This window comes from Sorex fumeus, unplaced genomic scaffold, assembly GCF_029834395.1.
Source record: "Sorex fumeus unplaced genomic scaffold, SorFum_2.1 ptg000047l, whole genome shotgun sequence".
In the NCBI taxonomy this organism is placed as follows: domain Eukaryota; kingdom Metazoa; phylum Chordata; class Mammalia; order Eulipotyphla; family Soricidae; genus Sorex; species Sorex fumeus.
This window is the reverse complement of record NW_026606104.1, coordinates 3,181,204-3,194,157: the sequence shown is the minus strand read 5'-3', so window position 1 is coordinate 3,194,157 and position 12,954 is coordinate 3,181,204. Positions and strand designations below refer to the sequence as shown.

The 12,954-nt window shown below is 45.1% G+C and overlaps 1 protein-coding gene across 2 annotated transcripts in view; it reads left to right on the top strand.

Moving 5' to 3' along the window:
- CHD1L (chromodomain helicase DNA binding protein 1 like) overlaps nucleotides 1-11,701 on the top strand; it is a 58,646-nt gene extending 46,945 nt beyond the window's left edge. For both annotated transcript variants that reach the window (XM_056123063.1, XM_056123062.1), the window contains 6 exons: nucleotides 1,061-1,266; nucleotides 2,255-2,353; nucleotides 5,407-5,477; nucleotides 6,878-6,992; nucleotides 8,036-8,144; nucleotides 10,949-11,701. In XM_056123063.1, coding sequence (XP_055979038.1) covers nucleotides 1,061-1,266; nucleotides 2,255-2,353; nucleotides 5,407-5,477; nucleotides 6,878-6,992; nucleotides 8,036-8,144; nucleotides 10,949-11,021 — 673 coding nt within the window. In that variant the 3' untranslated portion in view covers nucleotides 11,022-11,701. The remainder of the gene's footprint in view (nucleotides 1-1,060; nucleotides 1,267-2,254; nucleotides 2,354-5,406; nucleotides 5,478-6,877; nucleotides 6,993-8,035; nucleotides 8,145-10,948) is intronic.
- Nucleotides 11,702-12,954: the final 1,253 nt, after the last annotated feature.

The window sequence follows — 12,954 nt, the reverse complement described above, 5'->3', positions numbered from 1 at the left end:
GCCTGAGGCTAGCAGTTTGGCAAGTGTGACAGCTTCTCTGGGGGAAACTGCCCTGTTGCCTCTGATTGACTCTGAGCCAGAGCAGAAGTTTAAGACTCTTTTGTACCAATCAGGCCCCCCAGACCCCCGCCAGACAATGCTGACCTGTGGAGACTGCACCATAGAGCCCTTTTCAGCCCATCTCCTTCCTCGTCATCACCAAACTATACGGCCCTTGACATTTCTCTGACTTTTTCTCTATAAGGGATGTAAGTCCATTGTGTGCTCCTCAACTCTGCATGTTCACTGTACTCCCTCATGAATGAGTACGTAGTTCCTGAAAATCTGTTGGACTCTAGTTTGTGATGTACTTTCTTCTGCTTGGCCTAACACTGACCCCAGCTCCAGCTCTCTTTGAAGCTGGTGCATGTCCTTCCACCTCGAATTATTACCATGTCAATAAAGCGCCTCGGTTTTCTATTAAAAAACAGATGGAGGGGCTGGAGCGATAGCACAGTGGGTAGGGCGTTTGCCTTCCATGTGGCCGACCCGAGTTCGATTCCCAGTATCCCATATGGTCTCCTGAGCACCACCAGGAGTAATTTCTGGGTCCATGAGCCAGGAATAAGCCCTGAGCATTGCTGGGTGTGACCCAAAAAGCAATAAAAGAATATGAAGCCAGAGTGATGGTACCGTAAGTAGGGTGCTTGCCTTGCCTTGCACGCAGATGACCTTGGTCTTGGTTTGATCCCCTGCATTCCCTTATGGTCCTCCAAGCACTACCAGGAATAATTCCTGAGTGCAGAGCCTGGAGTAAGCCCTGAGCATTGTTAGGTGTGGCCCCCAAACCAAAAAACCAACCAAACAAACAAAATAAATGGACATTTGTGACTGATCTTTGTAGTCAGGGGCAGTCCATGAGACTTCTTATTTGTGAATAAATACCCAGTGACCTCAGTTAGGTTATTTCTAGTTGAGTTTGCACTGGGCATTCAGTGCTTGTGATGGCTGTTGCTGAGCATGCGTTAGGGGCAGTGGCATTGGACCCTGGTCATTTCGTTTTCTCTCTGGACTGCTGCAGGATGGCCTGGTGGGAGTCTAACAATTACCAGTCCTCCTGCCTGCCTTCCGAGGAGAGCGACCTGGAGGACCTGGAGGATGACGCAGATGAGCATGCTGTCTCATCGAGTGAGGAAGATGAGGATGGGCACTCCATCACATACATCAGCGGTGATGTCACTCACCCTCAGGCCGGCCCGGAAGACGCTGTCATCGTGCACTGCGTGGGTAGGTACAGGGGGCCCAGCTGCAAACCCTGAGATTTATGCCTCGGTAAATGAGAGGCAGATGATTGAGTCCGATTTCCCAGAGCCTCAACTTCCTTACTGTGTATTGGGATAACATCTGCCTTCTTTGCTGCAAAAGGTCTTTTTTTTTTTAATAGGGGCCACATCTAGCAAAGCTTGGGTGTGGGTCAGGGGGCCCCGCCTAGCCTAGGCTACCATAGAGCTTTCTTCACAGCTCAAGGAGAAGAAACAGGTATAAAGAAGCTGAATGAAGCAGCATCCATAAGCTAACACTAGTACTTTGAGAGAAAGCAGGAGGGAAAAGAGAATTCTAAGTGTGTCCCCTGCCTCTGCCTGGATCTGCTTTCCTCAGAGAGGTCTCCTCTGATTGTCTCTGAGAAAATATACCCTGGTTTAAGACCTCTGCTCTATCCCTTTTCCTGCCTATGCATGATACTTCAGGTGGTTCTGTGTAGGCCTTTATGTGTCTGACTCACTGTAATGAAAAAGAAGATTCAAGGGAAGCTGCTCTCTCAATATTATTTGTGTTGTGTGTGTGTGTGTGTGTGTGTGTGTGTGTGAATCTCCTATTGTCTAAAATAGTGCCTGACATCTATTACATATTGACAGCTATTTGTAGAAGGATAAAATGATTATAAGTAGAACATGTATGTTAGTCTCTCTACTTTTCCTCTTCCTTGATAAATGGGAGTTGTATGCTGTTGCATCACCACTGTGCCAGTACTTTAGGGCCTTAGATTGACCTACCTCCTTCCTCAGCCATCTCCCTAGGATTGTTGCAGGACAACCACAGAGATTTCACTCTTCCCAAATGGTGATTTTTGCTCTGCTTCTTGGTCACAATGACCAGGTACATTGTAGAAGACCTAAACATACACGAGAAGTTCCACCTATGATATTCCTGTTCTCTTCTCTTAGAGAATAGATTTTTTTTTTCCTTCTATGGATGAAACTTTCTCTTTCATTAGATGATTCTGGCCGCTGGGGCAGAGGTGGCTTGTTCACAGCTCTGGAAACACGATCTGCAGAGCCAAGAAAGGTCTATGAACTGGCTGGGAAGATGAAAGGTAAGAAAAATAGAGAATGATTAGGGTGGCTTTTGAGGTCAGGACACTTAGGACAGGTATCCTGAGGTACAGAGCAACAGGCCAGGAGACAGAAGAGTTGGTTGGAGTCTGAATTCTGTTGTCAATCACGTAGTTGTTATATGACTTTGAATCAGTCTCTTACTGGTGCCCGTTGATTTGTCACCTGTAATCTGTAATAGTTATTAATACTTCACCTATCTCATGGGACTCATTGTGAAGATACTGAACATGTGCATATTTTGATTATCTCGGATTCTGCGTTCATGTTAAAGTATTGGCATTAAGAACTTTTCTTTCTTTACTCAACTTCAAATGGGAATATCCCATGTAAATGTCAGAGACCTTTGGGAGAGAAATCAGACTTACCATGAGAATGTAAAGAGCTAGTTGAGTGCCAAAAGAGGTTGTATCATGAAGTTAAAGCAGGCTGGGTTCAGCATTCCCTTTTGAAAGAAGCAAAACTGTTGGGCTGTGAGGAAGTGGAGGCAGAGCCATATTGTTGCTGATCATAGAAAAGGGCACTGAGCCCTCAGTCTGAGTGTGTTTGTTTTTGGGTCTCACCTGGCGGTGCTGAGGACTGAGTTTGGGCCTCTGCATACAAAGCCTGTGTCAGTCCATTGAGCTTTCTCTGGCCTGGGAAGAGCGCTTTTTTTTCACTGTTTCAAAGTTGTTCATGATTGGGGTTCAGTGATCAATGTTCCATCACCTGTTCCTTCACCAGTGTATGTTTCTCACCACCTGTCCTCCTGGGTAAAGGACCTTGTCCAGTAGAGAAGGGCCCTTCAAGATTTCTTGATGGATTTTCCTAATTCTTCTGCATAGCTCTGTAGTTGGGGGTAGAGGTGGTCACTTATCACTTAACTTCCCGTTAGTCGTCGATTTGCTTGAGCGGGCGCCAGTAATGTCTCCATTTGTCCCTGTCGCGTGCTAGTGTAGCCCAATGGCATCTGTTCACTCTGGGATCATGAAGAGCCTCAAACTGATCGTTCATGATCTTCACGAAGAAGCCTGACCATCTGGTAGGTGGGCGGCCACGTGGTCTTTTGACATCCCGTGGAATCCAGTCAGTAACAGCTCTAGTCCAGCGGTTGTCTTTAAATCTCATTACGTGACCAGCCCATCTGATTTTCGACATCTTGGCAAATGAGACAGCGTCCCTGATTCTTGACCGTCGACGGATGTCAGAACTCCGGATTCTTTCTCTCATTTGAGTGAAACATAGCTCTTTCTATTCTTCTTTGGGAGACCTGAATAGCATTCTCATCCTGTTTGCGTAGGGCCCAGGTCTCCGAGGCATATGTTAATGCAGGAAGAACAGTGGTGGTAAAGGGATGTATAAAGACTCAGAATGCTCTTCCTCCTAAAACAGATTATTGATGAAAGGGTTCAGCATCTTGAAGAGATGTAGATTAATCATGCAGTTGAAAGAATGGAGACTCCAGGCATGTTGGAACTGTAGAGACCAAGGGATCCTATTTAGATCCTTCTTTGAAACTGAGAGAAATAGGACAGAGAAATGAGAGAACAGAGGAAGAAGGGAAAAATAGAAGGAATTTATTGACAAATGAAGACATTACTGAGGTGTGAAGTGAGTAGGAAGAGCCAGATAGGAGGGAGGGGCCAGAATTTATTCTCAAATTCAGGTGTTCTAAATGTCTGCAGATATCTAGTAATTAAATAGTGTGGCCCTGGAGCCAGAGATATTGCAGGAGGAATGCACTTTCCTTGTATGCAACTTTAGCAGCTGCAGCCCGGGTTTGAATCGCCAGCATCACAGATGGTCCCCGAGCATGACTGGGCTCACTTCTGAGACCAGAGCCACCAGGAGTAGCCCCTGAACTCTGTTAGCCCCGAAAAACTCAGAAAACAGTTCAATATTACTATAAAAAAGACTTATAGGTCAATAGAATAGAATAGAGAGCCCCAAATTAACTACCCATATATATATAGACAACTGATACTTGATGAAAGAGCCAAGAGTGGCCAAGAGAGAAAAGATAATCTCTTTAACGGATTATCTCTTCAACAGTGTTGAGAAAACTGGATAATCACATGCAGAAAAATAAAATTTGACCCTTCCTTTAAATAAAACAAAACAAACCGAAAATGAATCAAAGACTCACAAAGTAAGATCTGACACCATAAAACTTTCAGAGGAAACAGGGAAAAAGCAGTTCCTTCACACGGGTCTTGGCATGAATTTTCTCTGACACAACACAAAAAAGCACAAATACCAAAACAGAAAGTGGATTGGTGACTGCCAGTGTCTGGGTCAGGAGGGAATGCATGTTCTTTAGCTTCACTTTTGCAAGCTGAAAAGTTTTAGATTGGGTATGCAATGATGTGACTGTACTTAGTACATATGAACTATGTTAAAAATAGGTTGTTATATTGAATGTCACAAGTATTCTACCACAGTTTGACTATTGGGAGGGAAGATGGGACCAGAGATTGAACCCAGGACCTAAAACACAGATCCTGTACTTTACCACTGAGCTATATCCTGGTGCCCATAATTAGAGATTTTGTTTGTTTGGGGGGTTCACTTGGCATTGCTCAGGGCTTATGCCTGGCTCTACACTCAGAAATCACTCCTGCCTGGCTCAGGGGACCATATGGGATGCTGGGGATTGAACCCCGGTCAGCTTGTGTGCAAAAAAGCTCCCTGTCTATTGTACGGTCCAGCCCCAGTTAGAGATTTTTCATATAAATTTTTTTTTATTAAAAATTTTTTTTAATGGTGAGACATCATGAGGTACAGTTGCAGACTTACACATTTTTGTGCTTGGGTTTCAATTATACAATGATCAGATACCATCCCTCTCATATAAATTTTTTTGAGCAAAAATACTCAGACAAGAGTCTGGTTAATGCAGAAGCTGAGACCAGAGAGTGAGAAAGTGAATTGAAATCTGATTGGATTTGAAGCGACAGGTATCTAAAGAGAATTCAGAATAGTCTTTCTACAGGGGTCTTAGCTCTTAGCCGACCGAAGATCATAATGTTCTTTTCTTTTTTTTTTTTCCCCTTAGACTTGAGTTTGGGAGGTGTTCTTTTATTTCCCATTGATGATAAAGAGTCAAGAAACAAGGGACAAGATTTGGTAAGTAAGCAGAGAAAAGGAACCAACTCATTTCTTTTTGTTTTTGGGCCACACCCTTTGATGCTCAGAGGTTACTCCTGGCTAGCACTCAGGAATCACTGGTGATGCTCTGGGGACCATATGGGTTGCTGAGTATTGAACCCAGGTCAGCCATGTGCAAGATGAGCGCCCTTACCTGCTGTACTATCTCTCAGGCCCCAAACTTATATTTCTTCTATGCAGATAAATTCTCCTCTAGCATCCTCAATGTCTCATTTTTTGCTGTCATTTGAAATTCCTGCAAGCTGTTTGACTTACTACACCTCCAGGGCCTGAATTCATATTTATTTATTTATTTGCTTTTTGGGTCACACCCAGCAATGCTCAAGAGTTACTCCTGGCTCTACACTCAGGAATTACCCCCGGTGGTGCTCGAGGGACCATATGGGATGCTGGGAATTGAACCCAGGGTTGGCCGCATGCAAGGCAAATGCCTTACCAGCTGTGATATCACTCCAGCCCCTGAATTCATATTTAAGTTAGAGCCAAATCTTATTAACAGAAGAAATTTACAAAACGGAGCCCGGTGACCTGCCTACATGGCTGGTCATTGAGGCATTTCTAGAACAGGGCAGAGGAAAGCACCACAGTCATGCTGCATAAACAGCCCAGATGTCAGTGACTCCAGAAAAATGGTTTCTGACTCATGGGACATGCTGTTCTGATGAGTGTAGTGGTATCAGCCCAGATGCCCCTTAATCTCGCCAGCTCTCCCACACTTAGATTAGGGCTGGATTGGAGAGATTTGGTGTTTGATTCCCCATGGAAACTGTTTGAAAAGATTTGTAAGACGGCATGAGTCCTGGGGCTGAAAGGTTTCTGGAAGCCTGGGGAGCAGGACCCTCAAAAGTCTTTCTGTCCCTAAGATTTTTGGAAAATCATCTTCATGCTTGAGAGCGCTTAGAACTGTCATTTTGTTAGTTTATTTTGGTTTTTGGGTCACACCCAGCTGTGCTCAGGGCTGACTCCTGGCTCTGAGCTCAGGGATCACTTCTGGTGAGGCTTGGGGAACTCTTTGAGGTTCCGGGAATCTATATAGGTGTGTCCAAAGCTGCTGCCTGCAAGACTAGTGCCTCCCATCTATCCTATATCTCGGACCCCAAGAATCGTATTCTTAAAACTGGTTTAAAAACTCCTTCAAAAGAGATAGAAAAGATAGTATAGTTACGCAAGCAGAGAAAACAGTTGTGTGTACAGTGATCGCACAATTTTTCAGGGTTGTGGTGAGATGGGGTAAAAGCGGAGGTTGCCATGCAGTCCGTCCTCCACGGGCCTGTTTTCATCCCCCACGGGCTGGTCACCAGGGTGGTCATGCTGCCTCCTCTGTATCAGGTCACTGATTCAGTGGCTGTTCCTCCTAGTTGGCCTTGATTGTGGCTCAGCACCGGGATCGCTCCAATACCCTGTCTGGCATTAAGATGACAGCCCTAGAAGATGGCCTGAGGAAGATATTTTCAGCAGCAAAGAAAAAGAAAGGTAAGCCCCATCAGCTGTTCTCAGCAGTAGTTCAGTTTGTTTCTAGGCATGTGAAGTGAATTTTAAAGGGGGCTAAAAAATGTTAGGACCACATTTGACACAACAGGAAGGTAAACCCCCAATACAAGGAATACAAGGGACCGGAGAAGTTCCCTCCCCAGCAAGTTGTATTTTTTTTTTTTTCTTTTTGGGTGACACCCAGTGATACTCAGAGGTTACTCCTGGTTCTGCACTCAGGAATTACCCCTGGCGGTTCTCAGGGGACCATATGGGATGCTGGAAACCAATCCTGGGTTGGTCGTATGCAAGGCAAATGCCCTACCCGCTGTGCTATTGCTCCAGTCCCTCTTTTTCATTTTTTAATTTTTTTTAAATATTGGGTTTGGGACCGCCCAGCAGTGCTCAGGGATTACTCCTGGCTCTGCAGTCAGGAATCACTCCTGGCAGGCTCGGGGGACCATATGGGATGCCGGGAATTGAACCCCTGTCGATGCATGCAAGGCAGGTGCCTTACCTGGTGTACTATGGCTCTGGCCCTGGTTCTTTTTCCTGCCAATCACTGTTTTGTCTGTTACCCAGGGCCCATCTCTGCCCATTCAGGTGCTTATATGCCATGAGTCTACAGATGAGGAAGCAGAGAATGCAGAGATGCAATAAACGGGCTGTATGTGTCTTCCTTCCTGAGTGCCAGGCAGCCTTAGCAGACATTTCCTCTGCTGAGTTTAGTTTGCTTTCCAAACCCAGAGTATGTCTGTTGACTGTGTAAGCTAATTACATTTCAACGGCAATTATGCTTTATTTCTGTTGTACCCACCCCGTTCCAATTTGTAGAACTTAAATCCTTAGAATTTTCCTCTGTTACAGTCTGCACCCACCTCCACACTCCACACTGCAATCGAACACACTCAGTGGGACACGCCGGGAGTGTTTGATGCCATCCATTGGAAAGCTGTCCCCTCCAGACCACTCTGTTGTCATTTTCTTCTCTGTGTATGGGTTTCAGTCCTACCAACTTTCGATGAATGATACTTCTCTTTTAACAGCAAGTGTTCATCTTCCACGTATTGGACACGCCACAAGAGGTTTCAACTGGTATGGCACTGAAAGACTCATCAGGAAGCACTTGGCTGCAAAAGGCATCCCGACTTACATGTATCCTTTGTGACCCTGAATAGAGCGCTCTCCCAGCTCACAAAGCACGTGTTTTACCTTTTCTGGTATCACTTGAAAAAATACTGAAAAAGTTTAGGAACCATGATTTACAGTCTTGTTAATAGAATTTCAGGCCCTCAGTGTTCCGTCTCCAAACTTGCAACTCCACCAGTGTCATTGTCCCAAGGTCCCCTCCTGCCCCTACTGCACCTCCTTAGGAAACTCATTTTAAAAAGCATTTAACTATTAGAGCATCCAAGACCATTGCCTTTATGTGCCCTCCAGCCCCACCTCATCGTTCCCTCACCCCTTCTTTTATGTCATCGGTTCTATGATCCAGATCCCCGATTGCCAGTGTCTGGTACCTCCCACTCCCTTATCTTGTGACCAGGTTTGCTTCTGACACTTTTTTCACTCTCTCTGATCCTTGTCAATGAGACATAAACCAAGGAGCACTTTCTAACTTGTATATATCCACGGAGAGAGACCATCCAAGTATTTCTGGATGTCAGCAGAAGGAGGGAATTAATCCTTAATTGCCATATACTTGATAATATATTGATGCCCTTTTTCCCTGGGAGTAGGGGACACAACCCAGAAGTGCTCAAGGGTTATTATTGGCTCTGTGCTCAGGTGGGACCTCAGGTGGAGTTCGGCAGACTCTGTGGTGCCAGATGAATTTGAAACAGGTTGGAGGGATGCAAGCCTTAGCCCCTGCTCGCTCTTGCTCTCTCTCTCCCCTCCTCCTCCTCTTCCCTCCCTCCCTCTCCCCACCCACCCACCCCACCTCCTCGTGGAATTTTTTTTTTTCTTTTTTGGGTCACACCTGGCGATGCACAGGGATTACTCCTGGCTCTGCACTCAGGAGTCACTCCTGGCGGTGCTCAGGGGACCATATGGGATGCTGGGAATTGAACCTGGGTCGGCCTCGTGCAAGGCAAACGCCCTACCCGCTGTGCTATCTCTCCAGCCCCCCTCCACGTGGAATTTTTTTCATAATTCTCTAGAGCATCTTCAGACATATAGACAAGGGCAGATTCTAAGAGCTTCAACTGAAACAAGTAAGCAAACAACGGTACTGTTTTTAAGATTTTTTTTTCTCAATTTTTTAAGAACCAGAAATATTAAAATTTGTAAAGTAACAGAAGTAATAACTATCATGAACCTGACGAGTTTCAGTAAATCACTATAAAAACAGTTGTGTTGGGGCTGGAGCGATAGTACAGCGGGTAGGGCGTTTGTCTTGCACGCAGCTGACCTGGGTTCGATTCCCAGCATCCCATATGGTCCCCTGAGCACCGCCAGGAGTGACTCCTGAGTGCAGAGCCAGGAGTAATCCCTGTGCATCACTGGGTGTAAAACAAAAACAAAAAACAAAAACTAAAAAACCCAAAAAACAGTTGTGTTATTTTGCAAGATTTGAATTAATTCAGAGCTTCTTAGAATTAAAATTTTTTTCTTCTTAAAATAGTGATTTTAAAATATAGTTTAGGTAATATGGTTATAGTGCTGTTAACGTATGTGGTTTTAATGTCTATAGTTGCTGTATCTTCTTCACCATCAACGTGCCCAAGACCCTCCCACTGTCCTTATGTCACTTCCAATCCATCTTTCAATACCGACACCCCATACCCCACCCCTGTCCCCCACCACTGCTTGATAATCTCAGTTTTGTAATACAAGGATAGGGGTTGCCTTCATTCAATACTTTGGGGGCTAGAGAGATAGTACAGCGAGTAGGATGTTTGTCTTGTACTCGGACAACACAGGTTTGTTCTTCAGCACCACACGTTTCCTTGAGCCCACAAGGAGTTATCCCTGAGCACAGAGTCAGCTGGGTATGGCCCCCCAAAAACAAAGCAAACAAAACAAAAAAACAGTACTAGTCCCCCCCCCTTTTTTTTTTTTTTTTTTTGCTGTGCTCAGGGTTCATTTCTGGCGTGCTCAGGGTACCAGTTATGTGAGGTGCCAGGGATCAAACCTGGGTCAGTCGTGTATAAGTGCCCTGCCCACTGGTGGTTGCTCTGTAATAGCACAAGTGAACCTGCTTATTTCTGAACCTATTTGATACGTTCTTAAGAAGAAGTGTGAAATTCATTTAACAATCAGGTTATAATCTAATTCTACCCAACTGATACTTTCTTTTGATGACTTCCTGGCTATATAAGTTAGCGTTGTTTGAACTACTATACTGAAGCAACTGAATTGACCCCCAACTGTTATAATGGTATAGAAATTCCATCTTTTATTTACCTGCCAAAATTAATTCACCCAGCTGTTGTTTTCAAGATTTTTAAATCGCTATAAACACTCAGAGAAAGTTGTGTTTTAGGTTGAGTTTTTTGTTGCCTTTTTTTTTTTTTTTTTTTGGCCACACTTGGAGATGCTCATGGTTTACTCCTGGTTCTACACTTAGGAATTGTTCCTGGCAATGCACAGGGGACCTTATGAGATGATGGGGATCGGAACTAGGGTCAGCTACATGCAAGGCAAATGCCTGACCCCATGGTACTATCGCTCTGGCTTGTAAAGTTGTGTTTTAGGTGCCTGTACAATTCCAGTAGTACCTTGCACAATTCAAACTGTCTTACACAGTTCAAGCCATATCAAGTTTGAGTGCATCCAAGCCATTGCAATAATAAGTACCAACAGTATTCCTGATGGGGGAAGGGAGCAGAGGCATGCTACCTTTAGTTTTCTTCTTCATATGCTACCTTTAATTTTCTTTTCCACATTTACCGGGGAACTGAAGTTTTGGTAAAGTTGAAAGCAATGAGTATCTTCCTTGACAGCCTTCACAACAGTTACTACTTTCCCCGGAAACCGCCCCATCCACAGGCAGCCATGTCTGTTCCCTCAGGACACCTGGTGCCTTAGATGGTCCTGCATCACCTCCAGCCTCCAGCAGCGGGCTATTCCGACCCTTGTACAGAGCTGCTGTGGATGCGTATTTCAGGAAGGATTCAGCGTCCTCCATACCTCTCTTTTCTGAATTCTGCTTTTGTTCTCCAGGATGGCCTCTGCTGTGGTGACAGGGTACCTGTGGTATAGGGGTGTTGTTGGGGAAAGGCCTCAGGCAGCTTGCTTGGACTTGCTGGGTGCGCACAGCTATTTTCATCACAATAAATGTTGTGTCTTCAATGGTTTTTTTCCTGCTCCCCGCCCCCCTGTTCTTCTCCACTGACCGAATTCTTTTTTTTTCTTTTTCTGGACCACTCTCGCCAGTGCTCAGAGTTTACCTCTGGCTCTGCACTCAGGGATCACTGCTGGCAGGCGAGGGGGTACCGTATGGGGTGTCGGGCATCAAACCAGATCAGCTGTGTGCAGTGTAAGCACCTAGCCCTCTCCTGTACCATTGCTCCTGCCCCAGACTGATTTCCTTAGAGAGAAATGCAATGAAAATTTCTGTGGATGAAGGAGGAATGAAAGGCAGTTGGACAACAGGGTTACTTTGGGGGAAGGAAGCACTGTCAGCCAATTCATTGCTTGAGAGCCCTCGGGTGCAGTGGCTGAGAAGTGAGATTCCTGATCCAGACACACGCGGGTATCTTCTGCACTCTCCTCAGCCAGTACTCTGTAGCAGTGAGTGTCTTCTTCCTTCGAGTCTAGAAGAAAGTGTGATGACCCAGGGACCTGTGAATGTGATGACAGAAGCCAGAGACTTTCTTCCCATGGCACCAAGCCAACCCGGAATGGCCAGTGGTCACAGGAGGGCATGGAGACCGGGAGCCTCCGAGGAAGTGTTTCTGGGAGAAGACCGTGAAGCTGTGAGAGAGTCTCTTCCTTGGCCAACTCTGCACAAGGAACCTGTTTCTGCTGTTGAGGCCCCCAGCACACAGTGAAGCCTCTCCAGAAGCCCTGGGCTCTTGACTGAGTGCTGGCCTCAGGGGAACTTAGGCAGGATCACAATTTTCTGAGAAAAGCAGAGCCTTTAGCATAAGGGGATAGAATTTCTTTCCACTCCTTTTTGATAATTCTCACATATCAATGATTTGCCCTCTGTGCTGAAGACCTATTAGGTCCTAAATTCATTAATTACGGAGGAGAAAATTGCTTAACTGCTTTCAGTAATCCTTGCCTTACTTTCAGTATTACTACATTACTTGCCTTACTTTCAGTATTACTATTGTGTGTGTGTGTGTGTGTGTGTGTGTGTGTGTAGTGAGAGAGAGACAGAAAGAGACAGACTGGGGATTGGACCCCCTTGCGTGAGAAAGCATGTGCTTTACTGCTGAGCCACATCCCAGCTCTGTGCTCTACCTTCTCATTGCCCAAAGACCTGCCTTTCCTCTCATTTTTTAACTCACATCTCTGCCTGAACCACAGTGCTCCTCTTAAGTCCTTTCCCTTCTCTCCAGCTTACTGTTGTTCCCTATCCAGTCGGGTGCTCTTTGAGATTGCTGGAAAAGGCATTTCCCGTAGTCCTACCCAAAATATAATCGTTAGTGTTTGAACTACTAATGATTATTTATGGCACTTAATTCATTGCACTTTATAGTATACTCATTGGTATATTTCCTTAACCCTTGCCTAATTAGTAAGGTTTGTGAGAAAGATGATTTCTGGTTTATTTTTCATATCACACAAAGCAATTAGCAAGCACTGCAATATCGGTTGAATTGAAATGGTATGATAACAGTTGGCTAGCAATTTGGGAAAAGAATTAGACTTCCTCCTATATTATAAACTCCAGATGGCCTAAATACTTAAATATAATACTTGAGAATATGGAAAGTCTCTTGACATTTTTATGGTGTGTGACTAGGAACTGCCCTTTGAAGCTCCTGACTTCTCCCTAAAATACTCTTGA